The following is a 25,034-nucleotide window of genomic DNA, read 5'->3' as shown; positions in this document are numbered from 1 at the left end:
ATAATAAGGTTAATTATACTTGAGGGTGTCAGCTGCCCACATTTATCTAGCTAAAGAATGGTGTTTGTGGGCAGAATTCAGAGTTTTATATATCTTTGGAATAGTTGAGACTCGTTTTAGTAATAGCACTGTGCAAGAAGGTGGAGTTCTTTATACGTGGCAAGGAATGGTTAGGTTAGTATGAGGGCTAAGGTTAGAAATCTGAGAAGTTTGTAGTAGAAAGCTTAAGGATTTCGAATTTGCTTCAGGACTTTAGAACAGAGATGGTCACTTATAATTAATAATGTCCGTGATTGTGTTACTAATAGTCTCTGAAGAGGACCCCCCCCCCCCCAGCCCCTCATGGGATAGACTTGGGGAAGAGGGAGCTAAATTTTTATAAGAATACATATATTCAGGAGCTCTCCTCTCTAAAACAGATAACTTGCTGCTATGACAGCCCTTTTGGTTGACTGATACTCTAGTCACAGTGGTTCAAAATAAGGAGTAGAAAGTTTCATCGAGGAGTATTTTGTTTTTATCTCCTTTTCACCTGAACGCATTTTTTTTTCCTTCCAGCTTTTCGGCTTTGTGAACAACCGTATCATCAAAGACCATGGCAAGCAATGTTACCAACAAGACAGATCCTCGCTCCATGAACTCCCGTGTATTCATCGGGAATCTCAACACTCTTGTGGTCAAGAAATCTGATGTGGAGGCAATCTTCTCAAAATATGGCAAAATTGTGGGTTGCTCTGTTCATAAGGGCTTTGCCTTCGTTCAGTATGTTAATGAGAGAAATGCCCGGGCTGCTGTGGCAGGAGAGGATGGAAGAATGATTGCTGGCCAGGTTTTAGGTAAGATCTGGGTTGAATTGATTTTTTCATTGATTGTATAATTCACATACCGGTCATTTTTCTATTTTTTAATGTTTATTAGTTTTGAGAGAGAAACAGAGACCCATGTGCATGTAGGGTACTGGTAGAGCGAATCCCAAGCAGGCTACATGCTGATAGTGTGGAGCCTGACACAAGGCTCAGTCTCACAAACTGATGTCATGACCTCATGAGCTGTAGTCAAGAGTTGGACTCAACCATCTGAGGCACCCAGGTGCCCCCAGATCTAGATTTTTCTATTCAAGCTTCTGTTTTTCTGTCCCTTTTCCATTAAGCTAACAGTCAAAAAATGTTAGGGTTGTAGGTATAATTGGCTAAGGATTTTATTCCATTTTGTGTAGCAGAGTTTGGATAAGCTTCAGTTGGCAGTCTTGAGTAAGGTCAGGAGAGTAGGAATGACGTGTTACATAAGGAACAGTTGCTGCCTAATAACTGTGTCCTACCATTCACAGGGATGAGGTGAAGACAATATAGCTTAGTCATTCTTGATCTGTGGAGCCGGGTGCTTGGCTCTGCATTGGCGATTCATAACTGTGTATTGGGCAGTCTGCATAGCTTGGCTGAGCCTTAAATTTTCTTAGTTTTTAAAAACTGTGCCTCAGAGTTATTATCTATTCTTACCTGAGGTAATAGTACTTTGGTGTTATCAGGAATTTGTCTTAGTTGAGATGATTCATGAGAAGCTTCAAGTATAGTCTAGCATGTTACACTTAATAAAAGGTACTTATTATTAAATATATTTCAGCATTAGCAGCACAGAGTGGTTTTGTCGTAGGTGTTAGTTTTCCCAATAAGTGTCTGCTCTGATCTAGTATGTTCAGATATTTTAGAATGAGATTTAAGCCCTATTTAATAATAGTTTATATTCTAAACTTCAGAAGATTTCATTACATATTAAGACTTAGCACATAAGTCTTACAGAATTTCATCTCCTTGAATAGTTTTGTAACAACTTACCAGTTGCTAAGATTTGCTGTCAGAATCATAGTAATTTTATATAGCTTATATTTTCTTGGGTGTGAATAATATTAGGGAAGTTGAAGGGTTCAGTAAGAGAAGTCAATTTCTCTTTGTTTTTTTAATGAATAAAAAGGAATAAGCACATATATTTTGAATGCCACATAATGGCTGGTGGCATTGTTGATGATACTGTGGTTATCAATTTAACAATTATTTAGGTTTATAAAGTTTATAGCAATTCATAATTGAGAACTTAGTTTTCTGATGATTCCTGTAGAGGCTTATTTAAGTTTTCATTTTGTTTTCAGCATTTTCAGGACTTTGTATTCAGTTGTATAATGTGCAAATTTGAATTCCAATTTAAACATTTTAATTTCTAACTGCCTTCCTCTCCAGGTTGGAGTGGGTTCTTTCCTCCTTAAGTGTAATCATGTTGGTGATTTTCCCTCTAATACTAGATAAAACTTGAGCATTTCATAATGATTGTAGCATTTAATAAATACTTTATATCGTGATTTATTGTAAAGCTTCAACAGCTTTTTAGACTATTTTGGATGTTTATGGTTTTTCAGTGGCTATTTCATGAAAGCTCTTTGATTTTAGAATAAAAGTTTAGTGTAATTTGTATTTCACTTGTAAACCCTTTTCAAATGCTGTTTTAGAAATCTTCACAATGGATTGGGAAGGAAAAATATTGGAAGTTAGAGAACCTTGTAATCCTTGATATTGAAGATAAAAGTAACAGTTTTAATTGAGAATACATAAGAAATTTCCATACCCACTTGTCCTATATTCAAACTATAGGAAAACTCAAAGTATAGGAAAACTTTGATACCTGTAAAATGGGTGTGGTGGCAAAAGTGAACTAAAACAGTTTTCCATCATAAAATGAAGTCAGGTTTTTTTATGATACTTGTTTATTTTTTAACGGTCATGGAAATTTACTAATACAAAAATAGAAGAATTTAATGAGCATGTGTGTATGTACATCTCACCTGTCTTACCAACCAGTTTGACTAATCTTGTTTTCCTCTGTTGTTTCTTTTTTTTCCCTTTTTTCTCTTAAATTTTGTTAGAGTCAAGTCTCTTTTTAAGACTCCAGCATATATTCAGCAGACTGGGACTTTTAACAAAATGCAGACCACACTGCCCTTATCACATACCAAAATAAAGCCTCCCAGAAATTCCTTAATGCCATCAAATATTCATTCCATGTTTAGATTTCTTCCTTTCGAGTCTGAAACTTTTATTGTTATTATTTTTAATGTTTATTTTGAGAGAGAGAAACAGTGTGAGTGGGGTAAAAGGGCAGAGAGAGAGGGAGACACACAATTCAAAGCAGGCCCCAGGCTCTGAGCTGTCATGTCAGCAACAGAACCCCACTCAAACCCATGAACCTCGTGAGATCAGTGACCTGAGCCAAAGTTGGATGCTTAACTGACTGAGCTTTCCAAGCATCCCTGGTCCCCTGGTTGCAAACTTTTTTTTTTAAGTTTTTGTTTTGTGGTTTGTGGGTTTTTTTTTTTTTGTTGTTGTTGTTGTTGTTTTACTTTTTATTCTTTTGAGAGAGAGCTAGGGGTAAGGGCAGAGAGAGGTGGGGACAGGATCTGAAGCAGGCTCCGCGCTGAAAGCAGAAAGCCTGATGTGGGACCAAACCCACGAACTATGAGTTCATTAACTGAGCAGGGATAAAAGTCAGACATTTAACTGACTGAGCCATTCAGGTGCCCCTCAAACTTTTTTTTAAATAACTTGATTAATTCAAATCAAGATCCAGTTCATGTCTGTATGTGTGTTTGATTAATTCCCTCTTAGATGTTTTTAAATCTGAGTTTTCCTGTCCTTCTAATTTAAAAAATGTATGACATTTAATTTGTTGAAGAAAATGTGTTCCACACTGTGTACTGATTGATTCTTTGTGGTGTCATTTAATTTGTTGTTTTCTACCTCTGTTTTGTGTAATACTGCTACATCTAGAGCAGTGCTGTCCAATAGATGTATAAGAGAATATATACTTAAAACACATCTGAATTCAGACTAGCAGCTTACTTCCTTAGACTGCAGATCTAGAGGCTTGATAAAATTCAGATACTATTTATTTTGGTGAAAATATTACATGGACCGTGTTCTGTGTTTTATATTATACCACATCAGGTGACCTAATATGGTCCCATTTTTAGTGATGTTAAGGATAATTTGTGGGTTCTGAGTTTACATCCTGACACATCAATGATAAAGTTTCTCATCAGTTTTTAACTTTAATGGTGATTATCCATTGATGATTATTGCCTACGTATTTCATTAGGGCTTGCAAAATAATTTTTCTAAACTGATACCTAGGAATCATTAAATATAATCATTGCTTAATAATATAAACTCTTATATTTTAGCTTTTTTTATTTTAGGTTTTTTAACTTTTTTTAACGTTTACTTTTTGAGAGAGTGAGAACACGGGAGCAGGGAGAGGCAGAGAAAGAGGGCAACACAGAATCCGAACCAGGCTCTGAACTCAAGAGCCGTGAGATCATGACCTGAACCAACGTCGGACACTTAACCCACTGACCCACACAGGCACCCCTAGCCTTTTTTTTAAAAAAAGAAAGCTCTAGGGGGTGCCTGGATGACTTTGTGAAACCTCCAACTCCTTAATTTCTGCTCAGGTCATGATCACATGGTCATGAGTTTGAGCCCTGTATTGGGCTCTGGGTTGACAGTGTGGAGTCTGCTTAGGATTCTTTCTCTGTTTTCTCAAAGTGGATAAATAAAAAAGTAAGCTCTGTTCTACACCCAGCATGGGTTGAAGAACTCGCAACCCCAAGTACAAAAGTTGCATGTTCTACTAACTGAGCTAGCCAGGCATCCCCATAAACTTATATTTTAAATTGATACATTTTCGTGCATTGCAAATCATTCCTTAGAGCTTAAAATATTTCTTCTGTGGCCAGTGGATCACCTTCAAATTGGTTTCTGTGTCCTTGAGACCTTACTCTTGTAATATTTTATTGCATCTTTAACTTTCTGGCATCACAAGATATTTCAGGTCATCTGATAGATTTCTTGACCTAAATCTCGATTTGCCCCTTTTTTCTAGGAGCCTTGGCTCCTTTAAATGGCACTTACATAGAAACCATGATCTGTACACTGAGAGTGTTTATTATTGTTGAATTTTTAATAGCTTCTGTCTAGTTTCAGCGGGAAGAATAGGAGCACCTTGGTTTTTAGAAAACAAAACATAATTTTATGCATTGTGCCACAGTTTTAAAATAACTACGCCTATTAGGTTTTTTCTGTTTTTGTTTTTTTTTTTTTTTTTTTTTTTTTTTTTACCAAAATTAAGATTATTAAAAGCAATTTTAGCTTTTAGTTTCTTTTTATTAGTATATATCCTATTCTGAATATCAACACAGTACTATAGTTTAAATCATCACTTGAAATAATTCTTCTATAAGGTTGTGTAATTAGTATGATACATAGTTTATTGGTTTTGTTTTAGAAAATTTTTAAAAACTACATTCTCAACAATAAATGTTAAAAATTAAAAATGAGTTTAGTGAACTAAGAACTGAAGATAATTCATAAATGTAGTGGTGCTCAGCAGATAGTGTACTGAAATTCTGTTTTTCAGTTGGTCATTTGATGAACTGAGTTTTGGAGAGCTGGTTTTTGGCAAATGTATTATTAGAATAAGAAAGCAATCATTAATTCTTTTGTTAGACAGTGGGTAACGGTAAACAGCTGGCCATGTTGGAATATCTGTTTTAAAAATGACGAGGCATATGGAAACTAGGGCTTTTCCTTTGTTCCCTTATTTCCCTTTTCTTTTTGTTCATGTAACAGTTGCTCAGCAGTTTAGTCTGCATAATATATATTTTTTTAATGTTTATTTAGAGAGAGAGAGAGAGAGAGAGAGTGCAAGCTGGGAAGGGGTAGAGAGAATCCCAGGAGAGAGAGAGAGAGAGAGTGCAAGCTGGGAAGGGGTAGAGAGAATCCCAGGCAGACTCTACGCCCAGCACAGAGCCAAAGTAAAGAGTTCAACACTTACCCAGTTGAGCAACTCCACGTGCCCCTGCGTAGTATTTCTTAACCAATTTTTATTCATCTTTACAGCTGATTCTGTTTGTAAGGGGAATGAGAATCTGAGGGCACCATACTCCATATTCATGAATTGCTGTATATTTTATGTCTCTGAGGTCACTCACTCATTCCTAATATATGCTCTGAACAGTGAGTTTTAGTGGCAGTTGAGGGTAGAAGGTACCAAAGACAAACCTAATGTTTTATGTATAATGAATACTTTGTTACAGAACAGAGGACAAAGGAATGAAAGACTAAGTCTTAGCTTTATAAAAATTCATGAGCCCCTTTTATCTAAGGAAAGATGAGATACGGTGTTAGTCCTTTGTTGACTTATATACTGTGTACGCATTTTAAAACTAGTTTAAGATATACCCTACCCCACCCAGAGTTGTCATTAAAGTTTTTGTCTTTGTTTTTGCTTTTTCAGATATTAATCTGGCTGCAGAGCCAAAAGTGAACCGAGGAAAAGCAGGTGTGAAACGATCTGCAGCGGAGATGTACGGGTCAGTACCAGAACACCCTTCTCCGTCCCCTCTACTCAGGTCCGGAACTTTATTATTTATAACTGCATTGTGTCCATCAGTGGGCATCTTCTCTATCTGTTTTCTGGATGTGGGGAGGGTTAACTGTAGTATGTTTTATCTGTGTAAAAGTGATGCTTTATTAATCTTGTATTAGTATACCTCCTTTTCGCCCATTTCCCAGAGAATTATTAGAATTCCCTGAGGTTTTTACTTACTAAAGAGCAGTTTGATATTTTTAACATAAAATGAAATCCTTCAAGAGGAATTGTTTAGTTTAAGAAGCTGGGAAATAAGAAAGGGAAGGAGGGTAGCATAAGAATGTTTGGTTTATTGTTGTATTTTTCAGTGTTCCTGTATTAGCTGTTAATGTTGTATGTTGAAATTGTAGCATACTTGTGCCTAAATTTGCAAATTGGCTGCTGCATGTCCAGTGGCCTCTAAAATGATTGAAATTTTAGTGATTTGTTTGAATGATTGGATATTATTCCATGCTAATCTCTTGATCTGTTTGTTATGATTGGTTTTGCATGGTTTTTGTTTTTGTTTTTCCCATCTACTGTTGTAAATATACATCAGCAACTCCAAATTAATCCTTTTTGGTATTTGTTTTTCAGCTCCTCTTTTGACTTGGACTATGACTTTCAACGAGATTATTATGACAGGTATGTTAAAGGTGTTTTGTTTCGTCTATTCTGGTTAAAAGCCATTTAAGTAAGAATCATTTTATTTTTCAATTTTGTAACAAACATTCCCTTTTGTAGTAATGAGCAATAAGCGGGTTGTCAGAGTCCCCCCTTTATAATCAAAATGAAAAATACTTTCTTACAAATTGTCAGAGGTAGATGAGGGTGGTGTTTTTTGTTAGTTTCAAAGAATCAGTTTATGTATGGTCTGGGCATATGGGGACATGTCCATTGTTTTGTTTGAATATGTATGCCAGATAGAGAAGTAAGGATTCATTGACTGCTAAATGAGGAAATAGAACTTAATTAGCATTTCCATGCTCTCTTTATTTTGTCCCTGTCACATACTTGCCATTTGGCTTTGCTTTGTAGGGGATTACAACAAATTTTTTTTTTTTTTTTTTTAAAGATCCCTAAGTCTCCCTTGAGTAAACCAACTAATACAAAACAGGATACAGTGAGCATACGTAAACGAATTAACAATATGCACTCCAGACACCTGTGTTGTTAGCTCAATCGGTTGAGCATTTGACTTGATCTCCACTCAGGTCATGACCTCATGGTTCATGGGATTGAGCCCTGTGTGATGCTCTTTGCTGACTGCTTAAACTTAAAAAAAAAAAAAAAAAAAAATCCTCTCCTTGAAGGACATTTTAAGAATTTGTGTTAGGAGGTAAAAGGTGTTGAAGACTTGCAGACTGGGGATGGTGGTAACACCTTTCTAAAAGACAAGGAGGTTGGAATAATGGTTGGAGAGTGTGTGCGTGCACGTGCATGGGCACATACCTTTAGAAAAGCGATATTATTTGTTGGAGCATGCTGAGAAATAAAATAGGAATATATGTGGATAGGCATAGGTTATGGAAGGTTATGAATGATTTAGACCTGCTGATACAGGAATTAGTTCTTGGGGAATGATATAATACACAAAAGATATCAGTATCATACTAGCATTCTGATAACAGTTTTCATTAACATTAAAAAAATATTAGTTTTATTTGGTTTCCTGCTTTTAAAATTATGCATCATATGGAAGTGTATGGTGTATGCTGATACATTGGACTTGATCTAGTATAAATTTTTCTTTGGTGTTTTTCATCTTAGGATTTCAGTATTCCAATGATTAGTATAATGTTAATATATAAGAAAATTAATTAAATTTCTGCTTTGGGAGTAAAAGTAATAGCTTTCTTGATTTGGGAATAGCTTTTTTTTCCACACATGAAAAACTTTTGAACTGAGTTGATGAGTCATGCTAAGGCAGTTGGGTAAAGGATTATCAAGTCAGCCAGTAAACACCTGTGTAAAGATCTGAGCGTGTATGTTTTTTCTGTTTGAGAAATATATGGGCTGCGGTAAGCTAGTCATTAATAGGCCAAAAAGAATTAAGAATGGAAACATAGTTTGAGCCTACATTGTTAAAAGTGTTTGAATGCCATATTAAAATTGTGTGAGTATTCTTTGTGCATCATCAGTATGGCTATTTCATTTGTCCTTAGTGATTTCTTCATATTTTTATGTCTATTTATGTTTGAACACATGTTTTGAAAACCATGATGATTTTCATATTTTGGAAATACTAAAATACAAAAGATGGCAGTTGAGAGATCTGGGCATCTCTTTACTCCTAAAAATGTGATCAATGGTTGGGTGACTTCAAGGGACAGAGAGAGACCTAATGAGTTTATCTGAAGCAGCTGCCCTTTACTCTCTTAAAAAAATACTCATGCCCAACTATACCTGTAGGGATTCTTATACATATGGTCTAGATAGATGCTTGAGTGTTGGTGTATTTTTCGTAATGCTTCTCAAGAGATTTTGATGTCAAAGGGTTGAGAATCCTTGATTAAAGGATGAGGAAGTAGCTTTGTTTCTTTGATTCTTACCCTATTTCTTTGTCTATGAATCTCTTTAGAAAAATTCTAATACATTTATATATGTATGTATAATTTCTGGGGTATCCTGGACTCTGGCACAAAAAACTCCCGTTTTAAATTTAGTACATAGAGAATTAATGTGTACAATCCTAACTTCATGACAGTAGTCCTCTAAAGTTTTACTTTTAGTTGTCTTGGTGAGGCAGCAAAACATTGACCGTTTCTATCATGCCACTATAAGTATGTTTGGAAAAGATTTTTTTGAGTGAGGAATTTTGGATGAGTTAAGGTATCGACAGCAAGGAATAGTAAGGAAATTTAGATGTTTGCAGAAATACCTTCAAATTTCTTGCCACTGCTCTTTGATCCTAAAAATTAGTGGCGGTGCCACTGTTGACCTCATTCTTCAGTTTTTCAAGAGGCAAGAGAATACCTTTAATTACTCTGGTGTATTTGCTTGGTATTAATAGAGTTTCAGTGAAAAGTAGAATTTTCTTCAATTCTAATCTCAGCCAATGGAAAAAGCCTTATGATGACTGATGGAGCAGCCAGGTAGTAGCTGGTAAAGAGCAGATTCAAGTATAGTACTGAGGTCTATAATGAGAAAATACATTTAGTCAGGCATAGAGAAACTAGTCAGGAAAATTGCATTAGAAAATCTCACAGAGGGGCACCTGGGTGGCTCAGTTGATTAAGCGTCCGACTTCTGCTCAGGTTATGATCTTGCAGACCATGAGTTTGGGCCCCATGTCAAGCTGCGTTTTGACAGCTCAGAACCTAGAGCCTGCTTCAGATTCTCCCTCTCTCTCAAAACTTAAAATAGATTAAAAAAAAATTTTTTTTTAAATCACACTGAGAAGTCATTCTGAAGATACTTATTTGGAAAGTTAAGATTTGTATTAATTGTCATAACAACATAGTGGTCCTAAATCAACTATGTTGGATTGTTTATTGAAATAGGTTATTGATAATGGCTCTGAGATGAGCTGAAAGCTCTGAATCTTCCTATGTAAATGGGTTAAGTCAGTGTTTATTTAAACCTTTTAGTCATACCTTTAAGAACATAAGATTCACACAAATATTTCAAGACCTAAAATCGGCATTTCTTAATTAGCTTTCTGGGATCTTGAGTTCTACTTATTTTTATGGTAGAGAGGTAGCTGATCTGGAGCCTATAAAAAAAGAACAATTGAAGAATCCAAAGACCTAATATTTAGCAAAGAAATTTTTGACTGAAGTCCTATGTAATCTCAAGTTTCTTATCCCTAATATGGAAATAATCTTACTAATAGAGTTGCTATGAAGACTAATGGAAACATGAAAGACTAGAAATTGCATTATAAATGTGATGACTCGCAAATATCATAACTGTTTACAACCAATCAATAGAATTCCCAGTCTTTAGAGCATGAGGATTCATTCCTGTTAATTATCAAGATCTTCACATTTCTTATATGCAAAGTTGCTGCAAGTTACACTTCTGGATTATCAGAACGAAGGGAATTGTGGATACCCCTCCAATCCTCTTCCCCAGAAAACTAACATCTCTAGCATACTCCAGTTCTTTTTAGGTGTGACAACCGTCTTCTCAACTTTAATGCATATTGAAATGCTTAGTATTTTCTAGTGTTTTCTGGACCTCTTTTTAATGGTTAAAAGATTGCTTTTATAAACATAATCACACCGCCATACTTAATATTAATCTCATCAGTTTTTCATAGATCTCATTTTGTGGGTTATACTTTGTGTTGTTAAGCATGTTTCAGTGCCACCTGTATTTGTGAACTGGTGGATAGATCTGCAGGCTTGATCAGATTTCAGGTTCTATCTTCTTTTTCTTTCTCACCCCCCCTCCCCCCCCCCCCCCCACATGAGGGAGTATGTTGGGAGTAGTGGGGAAGGAGCCCAGAATACTTCATAGAGGTATTGTGCACTTTAATCATTAACCTGATTTGGCAGGAATTTTAAGAATACAGGAGGCATTGGGTGTTTTATAAGAAGAAACACTTTAGATATCAGGAAATAGGTAATTAACACTTTTGTTAGAATTAGAGTCACTTGGTTTTTTTTGTTTTGTTTTGAGAGCCCTCTCCTACCTGTGTTGTATTTTGTTTGGGGATGTGTGATCAAGACCCAAGGATTGTAGAATACTCTTTATCTTTAAAACTGGAGGGCAATCAAACTTTAAAACTTAAACCAAGTTACTTATATTTTAGAATTTTGTCTCCTGAGGGAGATAACAGGATCAAATTCTATAGCCTTAATGCTGCCACCTGCACTGCAGTAATATTACTGATTTTAATTCAGGGTGTGGGTGGAAAAATGCAAAACTGTTACCTGTGATCATTTTTTTTTTTTTAACATTTATTTTTGAGAGACAAAGCACCAATGGGGGAGGGGCAGAGAGAGAGGGAGACACAGGTTTCAGGCACCGAGCTGTCAGCACAGAGCCCGATGTGGGGCTTGAACTCACGGACTGCGAGATCATGCCCTGAGCTGAAGTCGGACGCTGAACCGACTGAGCCACCCAGGCACCCCTACCTGTGATTATTAAAGCTTACTGTAGTGTGAATTAATTCTTAGTACATTTTTTGCTGTTGGCATAATAGGAATGCTGCTGTTCTTCCAACGTTAACCATATGTATTTTGCTAATATTTTAGCATTTTTACAGTTAATCAGATTTTGCATCTTTTTTTTTTTTTTTTTTTTTTTGAGAGCGTGAGAGCACAAGTCGGGGAAATCAAGAGTTGGATGGTTTACTGAAGTGAGCCACTCATGCACCCCCCGATTTTTCATCATTAAGATGAAATTATTATTATTATTATTATTATTATTATTATTAGTTTTTTTTCCCAAAAGTTACCTCTTTCATTAGGTAGGTCTGAATATTTGGTCTTTTGTTCTTAAGACCATTCCTAATTTTATAGGCTTTGGAAGTTTGGGGATGAATTTTTAACATAAAATTACTGATATATGTGGAACTACCATTTTAGATAGATGTGTTAATGTTTGACACTGTCAACTATTTCATGTATGCTGTAAACTCTATTATACATAGTTTAGAATTACCTAGAAATTCATTAACCAACACATTTTTCTGGTAGGATAGAAGCCCAAAAGTAGCTTTTTGTTTTAGGATGACTATTCGTGGGCTTCTATGTATAAAACAAAGGGAATTACATAAGTCTTGCCTGTGTGCAGAACATACTATTTGTTGAACATACTATTTGTTGATTTTGAAAGCCTGAAAACCTGGGGGTGCCTGGGTGACTCAGTTGGGTAAGCTTCTGACTTCAGGTCATGATCACACAGTCTATGAGTTCAAGCCCCACTCGGAGCCTGGACCCTGCTTCAGATTCTGTGTCTCCCTCCCTCCCTCTCCGCCCCTCCCCCTGTTGTATTTTGTCTCTCAAAAAAAAAAAAATCAACATATAAAAAAAAGTTTTTTTAATCCTGAGAACCTGTAAGATTCTAGCAGAGATCCAATTTTTGTTGTGTCCTGTTGAGAATCATGTTGCTTCTAGGAAAATTGTTGCTAAAGGACTCCTTATGTGAGCAGTTGCTTTGAAATACTTAGAAGTGATTTTTCAAATTCTTTGTTTTATTTATTTACATAATCTCTACACCCAACGTGGGGCTCGAACTCACAACTCTAGGATCAAGAGTTGCATGCTCTTCCGACTGAGCCAGCCAGATGCCCTGTTTTTTAGTTTCTTAAAATTTATTTTTAATTTTAAGGTTTACATTTGTGTCACAAAGATTTAGTGTTTTCTTAAGTATAAAACCGTATCCATTTTTTGAAAAATTCTGGAATTCTTTAGATTTTTGTCAGTTGTAGTCCCACTTTTCTTTCCCTTACAAGATCCCTGATGAAATTATTCTGGAATTACATAGTGCATAGTGGTAATGATTGCAGAAGTTTGTGTGTGGAGGGTGTTTTTTCTATGGTATGTGAATCATATGTTAATATAAATTGGAAAAAAAAATAATCCATAATGGACAGCCAACTAATTCTTTCTCAGTCATTTCTTCTATAGAAACTGGGGAGCACAGAAAGCAATAAGGGTTTATTAGGTTTGACAGTAGGCTACAGTATAAAAGTGAAGACACAGTAAACCTAGTAGCAAAAGATATGGTAATAAGTAACTTATCACACATAACGTATGGGCCATGAATAATAATGTAAACAGTGTATAAGTGACTGGACTGTAAAAGTTCTTACATGAGAGCTTTTTCAGAGTGCTAATACTGCTTCATATCTAAATATATTAAGTAAATATGCCATCGCACCATGAATAGAAAGAGGAATGGAGTACATCAACTCACATCAAATACAACACATGGATGACAAGCAGTATGTTATCCAATGAAGAAGCTATTGTAGGAAGCACAATATTATACAGTGAAGACAGTGATGTGGAATTAATATTGGCTGCTATGTGTCCTGCATTTGTACAGGATTGTGTCATAGAAAGACGAGTTGTGTTTCCCGTTGTGGAGCTCTGAGCTCTCTTCACCTTTAAAGATCCCCAGGTAGTTTCACAAAGTGCTATTTTTGAACTTATCTTTGATACTAAGTATCAAAGATTTTGAGGCAGAGTAAAGGTACAGTGGTAAATATCCCTGGTTGTATTTGGAGAAACAGCCTGGTATAATTGGAAAGAGTGGTTGTTGTAAAAGCCTTTTATGGTCTATTAGGGAGTTGTGTCCTGCAGGTAGAGAGGTCTTAGAAACTGCTTCGTGGATAGAAAAGAGAAAGTGGAGGGAAAAAAAAGATGTATTAAGTAGTTAACATTGTAAATGTTGGAATGGAGAAGGAGGTACAGGAATTTCTGGGGTAGACTGGTCTTGGTATAATTTATTGAGTTTAAAGTTAAATGTTTTGTAGGGAGAAAAAATGATGTATAGCAGAGATCTTTTATGACTACAGTTATACCATTAAAGGTTACATGAAAGAGATGTTGGAGGGTTTGAGTTGTTTGAATTTTGGGGAACAATTTTACTGTTAATATTTATGTTAGAGCTCTTTTTTAGGAACGTATCCTGCTAGACTGTAGAACAGCAGTTGAGGTGAAGTACAGTTGTTAGGGGAGTTTCCTTTGAAATGCAAGACAGGTGAAAGCGGCTAACAATCATATTAAACTAATATTTACCCCTTATTTGTTCTAAGCACCCAGTTTTAGGTTTTGGTTAGTAAGTTAAAGAAATACTGACTACAGGAGCACCCAAATGGCTCAGTAGGTTAAGCGGCAACTCGGCTCAAGTCATTATCTCCTGGTCTATGGGTACAAGCCCAGATTGGGCCCTGTGCTGACAGCTCAGCCTGGAGCCTGCTTCAGATTCTGTGCCTTTGTCCCTCTCTGCACCTCCTCTGCTGCTGCTCTGGGGTCTATGTCTCTCTCAAAAATAAATCAACATTTAAAAAAAAGAAATACCACAGATTAAAGGATACTTCCACCCCCCCCCCCCACAATGTTCTTGGGATTAGTGGGGCTATCATCCTGCCTCCCTCCCTTTTTCCATTTTTCTGATATTCCTGAGTAACACTAGACCTGAAGGAAGAACACCTGAAATATTTTAGGTTTTGAAGAACTGATTTAGACCATCTGCTTGGAAAGGCGTGTGATTCAGAGATAAGAGGGTTCTTAGCTACTTGGAAAAGCTAAGGGACACCTCTGTAGATGTGATTTGACAGTATATTCTTTATTTCACTTCGCTTTCATTTCAGGTTGTTTATGTTTATTGTGTCTTGGACTCTTAATAACTAGGTGGGAGGTATTTCTTTTGCAGGGGAAGCATTTGACTTGGTCAGAGAATCTGCTATATGGCTCTGAATTAAGTGGTGTTCTGGTTATGACCTCTAATGCAAAATTAGCCACTGCTGTTTTAGGATTCTACTTCATGATATTCTTAATCCAGGTAGACTTTGTCAAGCTCCTTGACATCGGTTTTTTTTTTTTTTTTCTTTTTTAAAAATGTAGCTTTATTGAGACAGATGTATAATATATAACATAAAATTCATTTTAACGTGTACAATTCAATTTAGTATATTTAGAGTTGTGCAGTCACGATCATGATTTTAGAACATTGCATCACCCCAAAAATAAACACCTTACTTATTATCAGTCATATCTATTCTTCTGTCCGTAGGCCTGCCAACTACTAATCCATTTTCTATCTATAGGTTTGCCTATTCTGCACATTTTATATCAATAGATTCATATAATATTTGTCTTTTATGGCTGGTTTCTTATACTTTATAGTTCATAATTCATCTATATTGTACCATTTGTTAGTACATCATTCCTTTTTATATTCCATTTTTATGGGTGATAACCACATTTGGTTTACCCATTCATCAGTTGCTGAATAATTTGATATGTTTCTACATTTTGAATAATGCTTTTGTGGACATTTGTATGTACATTTTTGCATAGACATGTGTTTTCATCTGTCTTGGGTACATACTAAGAGTAGAATTGCTGGCTGTAATGGTATTTCATTTTTAACCTTTTGAGGAACCTGCCATACTATCTTTTCAAAGCAGCTGTACCATTTTGCATTCCTGTCAGCCATGTATAAAGGTTGCACTTTTCTTCACATCCTTGCCAACACTTACTTTATTACCTGTCCTTGTTATTTAACTATAGTAGTTCAAGTTTGAATAATGTTATCCCGTTGTGGTTTTGATTTGCATTTTCTTACAAACTAATGACGTTGAGGGGCACCTGGCTGGCTTGGTCAAAAGAAAGAGCACACGACTCTTGATCTCGGGTTGTGAGTCCATGCCTCACATTAGATGTAGTGTTTACTAAAAAAAAATAAAAATAAAAAATTATGGTGAGTAATCATGGGCTTATTGGATATCTATTTTTAGAAAAATGTATTCAGATCTTTTGCTTATTTTTATATTGAGTTTACTTACTGAGTTGTAAGACTTCATATATTAAAGATACAAGTCTTTTTTTTTTTTTTTTAATTTTTTTTTTTTTTTCAACGTTTATTTATTTTTGGGACAGAGAGAGACAGAGCATGAACGGGGGAGGGGCAGAGAGAGAGGGAGACACAGAATCGGAAACAGGCTCCAGGCTCTGAGCCATCAGCCCAGAGCCTGATGCGGGGCTCGAACTCACGGACCGCGAGATCGTGACCTGGCTGAAGTCGGACGCTCAACCGACTGCGCCACCCAGGCGCCCCTAAAGATACAAGTCTTAATACAACATCCAATACTGACATTTTTGATATTTATTATTACTGTTTTTAGTTTTTTATAGTTTCACGATTCTGCTTTGTGATCACAGGAGATGTGTTAACTACCGTTTTATACAAAGAACCTTTAGGTTTATTTAGTTTGAGAGAGCAGGAGAGGGACAGGAAGAGAGGGAGGTGTAGAGTATCCCAAACAGTCCCTGTGCTGTCAGCGCAGAGCCCAACACATGATCTCAAAAACGGTGAGATCATGACCTGAGCTGAAATCAAGAGTCACTCTGGTACCCCACAAATGAATTTTGAGCAGTGTTTCAATATGAGAATTGTAATGACTGAGGACTGCTCTTCAGGCAGGAAGTTAGAGAACCCAGACTGCAGTTTTGAAATAAAGCTACAAGGAATTTGAAGGAATATCCAGGAAATCAGTCTTTCAGGGAAAGAAAGAGAGGGTGCCCGTTAATACATAGGATAAGATGATAATTTAATCTCCTCTTAAAGACTGTAATCCCAGGAATAAGAGGAAAAGGTCCACCAAATATAGTTTGACTTATTCAGGCAGATCAACTTTTTTCCCAGGACTTTATTACTTTATAGTAATAAATGTGTTACTATTGTGAGATTGATGGGGCTTAAGAAGGGAAATAGGTTAATATTGTAAAAAACATATATAATTGCAAGAGAAAGTTACTACTGGAATTTTTTTGCGGGTGAATTCCTTAACAGCAGGTATGACCTGATAGTCTCATCACATCCCATTATAGGCACAGGATCTGATTTTTATTTTGGGGTAGATTATTTAGCTTTTCCAATAGTTTTAATACAGCTGGGGGAAAAGCAGATTAGTGCTTTTGGCTTTCCAGCTATAAAGATAGGTTTGATTTGTTGCATGCTGATAGTGTGATTTGTGACAAATCTTTCCTAGAGGCTAGTTTAGGAGAGGCATTGTTGTGTTCACCAGGGATACTATAGTGGAAAATAAATGGTCTCAGAGAAGGTAGGTTGAACACATAAAAGCATGTTAAGGCATCTTTAGCTTTTATGAAATGAGATGAGAAGGCAGTGGGGAGAGTTGAACTGAGGAGTGAGAGGATCTTATTTGTATTGTAACAGGATTAGTCTGATTGTAGATAATAAGTGGCTGATAGAATTATCTAGATAAACAATCATTTGGGAAAGGACCCTGGGAGGTAGACTTGGAAGTGGTAAGTAGTAGGTGAATTTTGAAGTTAATAAAGACCAGTTCACTTACACATCACTGTGAAGGCTAAGAGAGGAATCAGATGTCACCAAAGTTTGGCCTGCGCAACTAGTGACTTGGAATTTGCAGAAATAGTGATAGAAGAACATAGGGAAACTAGGTTGAGGAGTGACTATCACAGATTGGTCATTGACATGTTTATTAGACGTGTATTATTGAGAGGTGTTATATCGGCAGTTGTTTATGTGGAGAGATAGTTGTCTGCTTGTAGGTCACAAAACCACAATACTGGGTGAGTAGAGACAGAAAATAGAGATCATTAGAGCACTGCAACTATTAAAAACTAGGGAGATGAGGAGTGAGTTCAAGTGATTGAAAAATGCCATAAAAAAAAGCTGGGGCATCTGGGTGGCTCAGTTGGTTAAGTGTCCGACTGCAGCTCAGGTCATGATCTTGGGGTTTGTGGGTTCGAGCCCCACGTTGGGCTCTGTGCTGACAGCTCGGCGCCTGGAGCCTGCTTCGGATTCTGTGTCTCCGTCTCTCTCTGCCTCTCCCCCACTTGTGCTCTGTCTCTATCAAAAATAAAGAAAATGTAAAAAAAGAAAAAAATTTTAAAAAGCTGGACAAAAACCAGAAGCATGAAGTGTCCCAGCTGTGTGAATATGTATTAAAAGAGTAGAAGGATGAACTACAAATGTTAAGTAATAGAAGATCGAGAAATGCGGGGATCATTGGTGACTTGACAAGGGTAGGTTTGGGTAATGGTAGGGGCAGAAATTTTACAAAGAAGTTTGAGAATGGAAAGAAATTGAAGACCTCAATAGGATACCTTTTTATATATAGCAGAATTTACTCTTTCAGTGTATTATTTTAACAAACACAGTATATTCAAGTTACAGTATCTACCAGGATATCAAGATACAGATAGATCATGCTTCTCACAAATTCACCATGAAACTCTTTTTCTAGTCAGTTTCTCCACCCTATTCTTAGCAACCACAAGTCTGTTCTCAGACAACTCCTTAAAGGAAATTTCATTGTAAGCAAAAGAAGTGTACCCTTTGACCTGGATGTAAATTGAGAATATAGGAATGAGTGGTCTTACATGTTCTTAACATACAGTTTATAAACAATATTTGTCATAAATACTGTTTTGTAATTTGAGCTTTATTAAAAAAAAATTTGACAACACCTACAGTTTATTATCTTTGGGAAAGACCCAAAGTGATATGCGGGGAAGTGTATGTGTTAAAATTATGACAAATGAATAATGTTGTAATTTTGGTGGAAATTGTGTCAATTAAAGATGGTCACCTGGATATAAAGCTTCATAAGCAGAAGCAAAGACAGATTAAAATTTTTTTTTAATTTTTTTTTTTTTTTTTTAATGTTTGTTTATTTTTGAGACAGAGGCAGACAGAGCATGAACAGGGGAGGGTCAGAGAGAGAAGGAGGCACAGAATCTGAAACAGGCTCCAGGCTCTGAGCTGTCAGCACAGAGCCCGACGCGGGGCTCGAACTCACGGAGTGTGAGATCATGACCTGAGCTGAAGTTGGCCGCTTAACCGACTGAGCCACCCAGGCGCCCCTAAAATTTTTTTTCTTAACATAGTTTTGGATCCGGTACTGTTTCTGAAAGGATTGATCAAAGCAACCTTACATATTGCTCAGATTATTTTTCATTTAGAAAGTTTTGAGATGAATTTTCAAATTGTCTTTCCTGGAAACCTCTGGTTTTGTGTTAACAGCTTTCCAAATGAATTTGTCAAGACAAATCACTGTAATTTTAAGATGCAACTTTTTACTTTTTTTAATATATAAAACTGGATGCATCCTGAAATGAGTATGTGCAATTAATTTTTTCCTTCGCTTTGAGAGTTGCAAATAAATCAGTCAAGCAATTTTTAATCAAATGTATCTTTGAATTTGCAAAAATACTCGTAAGTGTTAAACCAACAATTCTTTGTGAAAGAAGATTGTAGAGCCAGTTGTTCATTGACAACTTTGGTTCTACGTATACAGGGGCTGTCTATGTATATGTCTATATCGTAAGCAGGAATGCATGTGGTGTTCTCAACCTTGATCGTTGTTCTTTGGGTAGTGTTCTTTAAAAAAAAAGGTAGTTAGGTAATTTTAATTACAAAATAGTTTTGTTTTGTTTTTTTTTTTAAGTTTTTAACGTTTATTTATTTTGAGAGAGAGTGCATACCTGCGTGAGCAGGGGAAGGAGAGAGAGGAGAGAGAATCCCAAGCAGGCTGATACTGTCAGTGGGGAACCTGTTTTGGGGATTGGTCCCTTGGGGCTTGATTCCAGGACTATGAGATCATGACCTGAGTCCAAATCAAGAGTTGGACGCTTAACCCACTGAGCCACCCAGCCATTATATGTGAAATGATCCTGTGCAGCATACTGGTTTGTCCTTCAGTCCCTTTACCATTAATATGAGTAGGGCTTGCTGTTTTTCCACTGTCCTACAAATCTGTATCCTTAATGGGCCATTGGATAAAGGCAACATGAAGAAAGTTAAGGAATACAAAGTACAACCATGCAAATTTATATTGGTAATTGGCACTCTAAACATAAATTGTATTAGGGAAACAAATTTAACAGTTGCATTCACTTCAGTCCTTCTCTGAAGAAGACTCACTAAGGCAGCATATTTGTGGAAAAACTACTTGCTACTAAGGTTTAGAAATTGTCTCTTACTGGGCCTCCTGGGTGGCTCAGTTGGGTAAGCATCTGACTCTTGATTTTGGCTCAGGTAATGTTCTCACAGTTAGTTCAAGCCCCACATTAAGCTCTACACTGACAGTGCAGAAGAGCCTGCTTGAGATTTCATTCTCTCTCTCTCAAAATAAATACACATAAAAATGATTTTAAAATGATCTTACTTTAGAAATAAAACAAGTTATAAAAATTTAGCTAGTTGATTTATTTTTAGGCACGAAAGCAAGCATTCTTACAACATGAAAGGTTTTTTGGGATCTGTTTTTGGTATGACATAGTTTCATATTTACATTTTAATGTAAATCTGAAATGCGTTACAGAGACATTTTTAAGCCCCCCCCCCCATTTCTTACATAAAGCAAAGTCAGTGGCATACTCATGTATATTTAAGTTTGTTTATTCTTGAGAGAGGGGGGAGAGAGAAAGAGAATCCCATGCAGGCTCCGCACTGTTAGCATGGGGCTCGAACTCACCAACTGTTGAGATCATGACATAAGCTGAAGTCCAATGCTTAACCAACTGAGCCACCCAGGCCCCCTATCAGTAGCCTACTCATAAGTCTTTGAGATTTAAATATATACCATTGAAATTACATTAGGATGAACTTAAAAAAGTTTTTTTTCCTAAATTCTTAAATTCTAGTTGGTTAAACACAGTGTAATACTGGTTTCAGGAGTAGAATTTAGTAATTCATTACTTACATATAACATCCAGTGCTCGTAACAAGTACCCTTGATACTCCTCACCCATTTAGCCTACCCCCCAAACTCTTCCTCCATTAGCCCTCGGTTTGTTCTCTATTGTTATAAAGTTTGCCTCCCTCTTTTTTTCCCCCTTTGCACGTGTTCATCTTTTTTCCCTAAATTCCACATGAGTGAAATCATATATTTCTCTTTCTCTGACGGTCTCTGTCCATGTCATTGCAAATGGCAAGATTTCATTTTTTAGTTTGTTTATTTTGAGAGAGAACGCACGTGGATGAGGGGTAGAGAGAGGAAGAGAAAGAATCCCAGGCAGGCTTCCCGCTGCCAGTGTGGAGCCCAGCACGGGGCTCAGTCTCATGGTTCGTGAGATCATGACCTGGGCCAAAATCAGAAGTCAGACACTTAACTGACTTGAGTGCTCACACGAAGACACCCCAGGATTTTTTGATGGCTGAGTAATATTCCAGTGTGTATGTGTACCACATTTTTATTGATTCATCAGTCAGTGGACACTTGGGCTCTTTCCATAGTTTGGCTATCGTTGATAATGCTACTATAAACATCAGGGTGCATGTACCCCTTCGAATTTGTATTTTTGCATTCTTTGGAAAAATACGTATTAGTGCAATTGCTGAATTTTAAGATAGTTCTATTTTTAACTTTTTGAGGAACGTCCTTACTGGTTTCTAGAGTGGCTGCACCAGCAGTTTGCATTTCCACCAGCAGTGTAAAAGGGTTCCCCATTTTCCACATCTTCACTAACATCTTTCGTTTCCTATGTAGTTAATTTTAGCCATTCTGACAGGTGTGAGTTTGTACCTCATTGTGGTTTTGATTTGTATTTCCCTGATGATGAGTGGTGTTGAATATCTTTTCACGTGTGTGTTAGGCATTAGGATGTTGAGTAAAAGTTTTGGTTTTTAGTTATTTGTGTACATGTTAAAATGAATTTTATGCTACAGTGTTTAATTGTGCATTTAAGGTAACTTGATTATGTTAATTCTAGCACATTAAAAATGAATAACATGATTTTAAAAGTCTGAGGGGTTGCACTGTCTGTAGTCTAGTGAAAAAGTTTTGGTAGTCTTAAAGATAATGGAAAATAGTTATGTAAATCATTCAAATATGTTTTCATAGAAGCTCTTTTTTTTTTTTTTTTGATTTTTTTTTTTTTTTATCGTTTATTTTTGAGACAGAGACAGAGCATGAACGGGGGAGGGGCAGAGAGAGAGGGAGACACAGAATCGGAAGCAGGCTCCAGTCTCTGAGCCATCACCCCAGAGCCCGACGCGGGGCTCAAACTCACGGACCGTGAGATCATGACCTGAGCTGAAGTCGGACGCTCAACCGACTGAGCCACCCAGGCACCCCCATAATAGAAGCTTTTATAAAAAGTGGGAAACAGAGGTGCCTGGATGGCTTAGTTGGTTAAGTGTCTAACTTACGCTCAGGTCATGATCTTATGGTTCATGAGTTTGAGCCCTGGGTAGGTCTCTGCTGACATCTTGGAACCTGCTACAGATTCTGTGTTTCCCTCTCTATCTGACCCTCCCCTGCTTGCTTGGGTGCTCTCAAAGTAAAACATTTAAAAATTTTTAAGAAAAAAAGTGAGAAAGAAATATTCTTTTCTAATTCTCAAAGATACCAATTGCTGAAGGCTTTGGTTCTTGAAGAGTTTTCAAGATTCTGGTATTCATTAGTATCAGTCGTCTTGTGTAGTGCAACGCTTAGCTTCAGTCTACACCATCCAAAGATAAAGTAAAATTTGTAAAGTCCTTTTCTACAAAACCATACAGAATGTAATGTAAGGTGTGTATTCTGAAGGTTTACCCTGGATAAATCGTTGGGAAACCTGTAGTTAAAGTTGTAGATTGTCATAGGAGAGTACACTGACAAGAATCAAATTCAGGACAGTTAACAGGTCTTCACTTAGGGCTTTAGTTTAAAAAAACTAAGTGAATTGTTAGTGTGCTAGTTTCTGTGTAGTCATTGTGGGTACAGAGTTTGAGGTATCTGTCATCAACTAGTAATTACTGGAACTAGGATGGAAAAAATCTCTTTTGGCTCTTAAACTCTATACATAATATTTGCTATTGTGTCACATTGATTTCCATGGTTTCATCTAGATCTATCCAATAGATTACTTCTATTTATTCATCAGGATTTTGTTCCTGTCACTTTCTTAAGATCATGCCTTTTGTATAACATGGATTGTACATAATTTCCCCTGTATTTCTCTAAATTAAAGCACGTTTTGAAGTGTCTAGCTAGCTCATTCAGTGGAGCGTTATGACTCTTGGGCTCATGATTTTGAGCTCCATGTGTGGTGTAGATTACCTAAAAAAATTTTTTTTTTAGTGAATTAGAGCACATTTCTTAGAAATGAGCAGTCATTTTAGATTTGGTCCTGATTTGCTTAAGTAGAATGGAAGATTCCTCTCGTTTCTGCCTCAGTGATTTTTAACCTTATTGGGAATAGGTACATTTGTAGAATTTTAGCAGTTTCAGAGATGCTTACACATTCCAAAGCCCAAACAACATGGTAGCCTATAAAATCAATCCTAGGAAAATCAAAGGTAAGCAGGAAGAAACACCATCTTGAAATCCCATTATAGATCATAATGAAGCAGAAGAAAATACCTAACACTTGAATGACTTTTTTAACATATTTTGTGGGCCTAAGATATCTGGCAGTTATTTCCAGAATTGATAATTTGATAATTAATATTAACCTAAACCATCATTTTTAATCTATCTAAATTTTTAAGACCTGAAGGCAGGTATGGTACATTAAACAAATAAATTCAGGAGAGTATAGATATTTACTAATATATTCTAGTTGTTTCTGCTTTGGTAGTGATTGAAATTTAATACTATTAATCAGGGTTTTTGAGACCCAAAGATCACTTTTACATCTAGGCATTTAATAAGCTTGACTCTAAACTTTATTTAAGATTTTTATTTTTGGGGCGCCTGGGTGGCGCAGTCAGTTAAGCGTCCCGACTTCAGCCAGGTCACGATCTCGCGGTCCGTGAGTTCGAGCCCCGCGTCGGGCTCTGGGCTGATGGCTCAGAGCCTGGAGCCTGTTTCCGATTCTGTGTCTCCCTCTCTCTCTGCCCCTCCCCCGTTCATGCTCTGTCTCTCTCTGTCCCAAAAATAAAAAAAAGTTGAAAGAAAAAATTAAAAAAAAAAAAAAATTTTTATTTTTAAGTAATCTCTACATCCAACATGGGCTTGAACTTAACCCCAAAATCAAGAGTCACACGCTAGACTAAGCCAGCCAGGCGCCTCTATAAACTTTTATTTTTATTTTATTTCTTTAAAGTTTATTTATTTTGAAAGAGCAAGAGCGAGCAGGAGAGGGGCAGAGAGAGAGAGAGAATCCCAAACAGACTCCATGCTGTCAGCACAGAGCTGGCTGGACCTGGGGCCATGACCTGAGCCAAAACCAAAAGTCTGACACTTAACCAACTGAGCCACCCAGGCGCCTCTGTAAACTTCTAAAGTTTATTTATTTTTGAGAGAGTAGGGAAGGGGGAAGAGAGAGAATCCCAGCCTAGAGCCCAATCCAGGGCTTGAACTCATGAACGGAGATTATGACCTGTGCCCAAATCAAGAGTCAAGACACTTAACTGAGCCACCCAGGCATCCCTAAACTTTTATTTTTAATAAATGACTTGTTAGGTGTATATTTTGCTTAGAGATTAGGACAGAGTTCCTTTGTCTTATCCGTTCAGATAATTAGCTGGCTCATGTGTGATCAGAAGTGATTCAGGGTTTTTTTTTTGTTTTTTGTTTTTTGTTTTTTGTTTTTACGGTATTTTAATTACCTTTTTATTCTGGCTAGATTTTATACCAACACTTAATGTCCAGATTGCTGGTTTATGGGGCAGTCATAACCCGTTTAGGGTTTCTAGTGCTTTTTCCTTTGGTAATAGTGAAACTTGTGTGAAGGCTTTTTAAGGACTTGGGCTTTATCAATTATCAGTAGGGGATCAGCACATGATGTTCATCTTAAGGTTTTCTTGTGGGGAAAATGGTTACTTAAGTTTGTAGCTGGTTTTTGAAGGTGTCATACTCAGCTTTGTATTTCCTATCCCTTTGACCTTGAGGGTTATCATAGTAGGTATGGTTTTCTTCTCATGTTTTCAGTCATACACTTTGAGATTTTACAAGGAAGGTCTACTTACTTCTTCCT

The 25,034-nt window shown here is 36.7% G+C and overlaps 1 protein-coding gene across 50 annotated transcripts in view; it reads left to right on the top strand.

Moving 5' to 3' along the window:
- Positions 1 to 25,034, top strand: part of HNRNPC (heterogeneous nuclear ribonucleoprotein C) — a 56,179-nt gene that overhangs the window by 27,312 nt on the left and 3,833 nt on the right. For 30 of the 50 annotated variants that reach the window (XM_045450267.1, XM_045450269.1, XM_045450255.1 and 27 more), the window contains 3 exons: positions 559 to 836; positions 6,340 to 6,454; positions 7,051 to 7,098. In XM_045450267.1, the coding sequence (XP_045306223.1) occupies positions 596 to 836; positions 6,340 to 6,454; positions 7,051 to 7,098 (404 nt within the window). In that variant the 5' untranslated portion in view covers positions 559 to 595. The remainder of the gene's footprint in view (positions 1 to 558; positions 837 to 6,339; positions 6,455 to 7,050; positions 7,099 to 25,034) is intronic. The other 20 variants (XM_045450279.1, XM_045450280.1, XM_045450295.1 and 17 more) reach the window with 1 other exon arrangement.

This window comes from Leopardus geoffroyi, chromosome B3, assembly GCF_018350155.1.
Source record: "Leopardus geoffroyi isolate Oge1 chromosome B3, O.geoffroyi_Oge1_pat1.0, whole genome shotgun sequence".
In the NCBI taxonomy this organism is placed as follows: domain Eukaryota; kingdom Metazoa; phylum Chordata; class Mammalia; order Carnivora; family Felidae; genus Leopardus; species Leopardus geoffroyi.
This window is presented reverse-complemented; position numbering and strand designations above follow the sequence as displayed.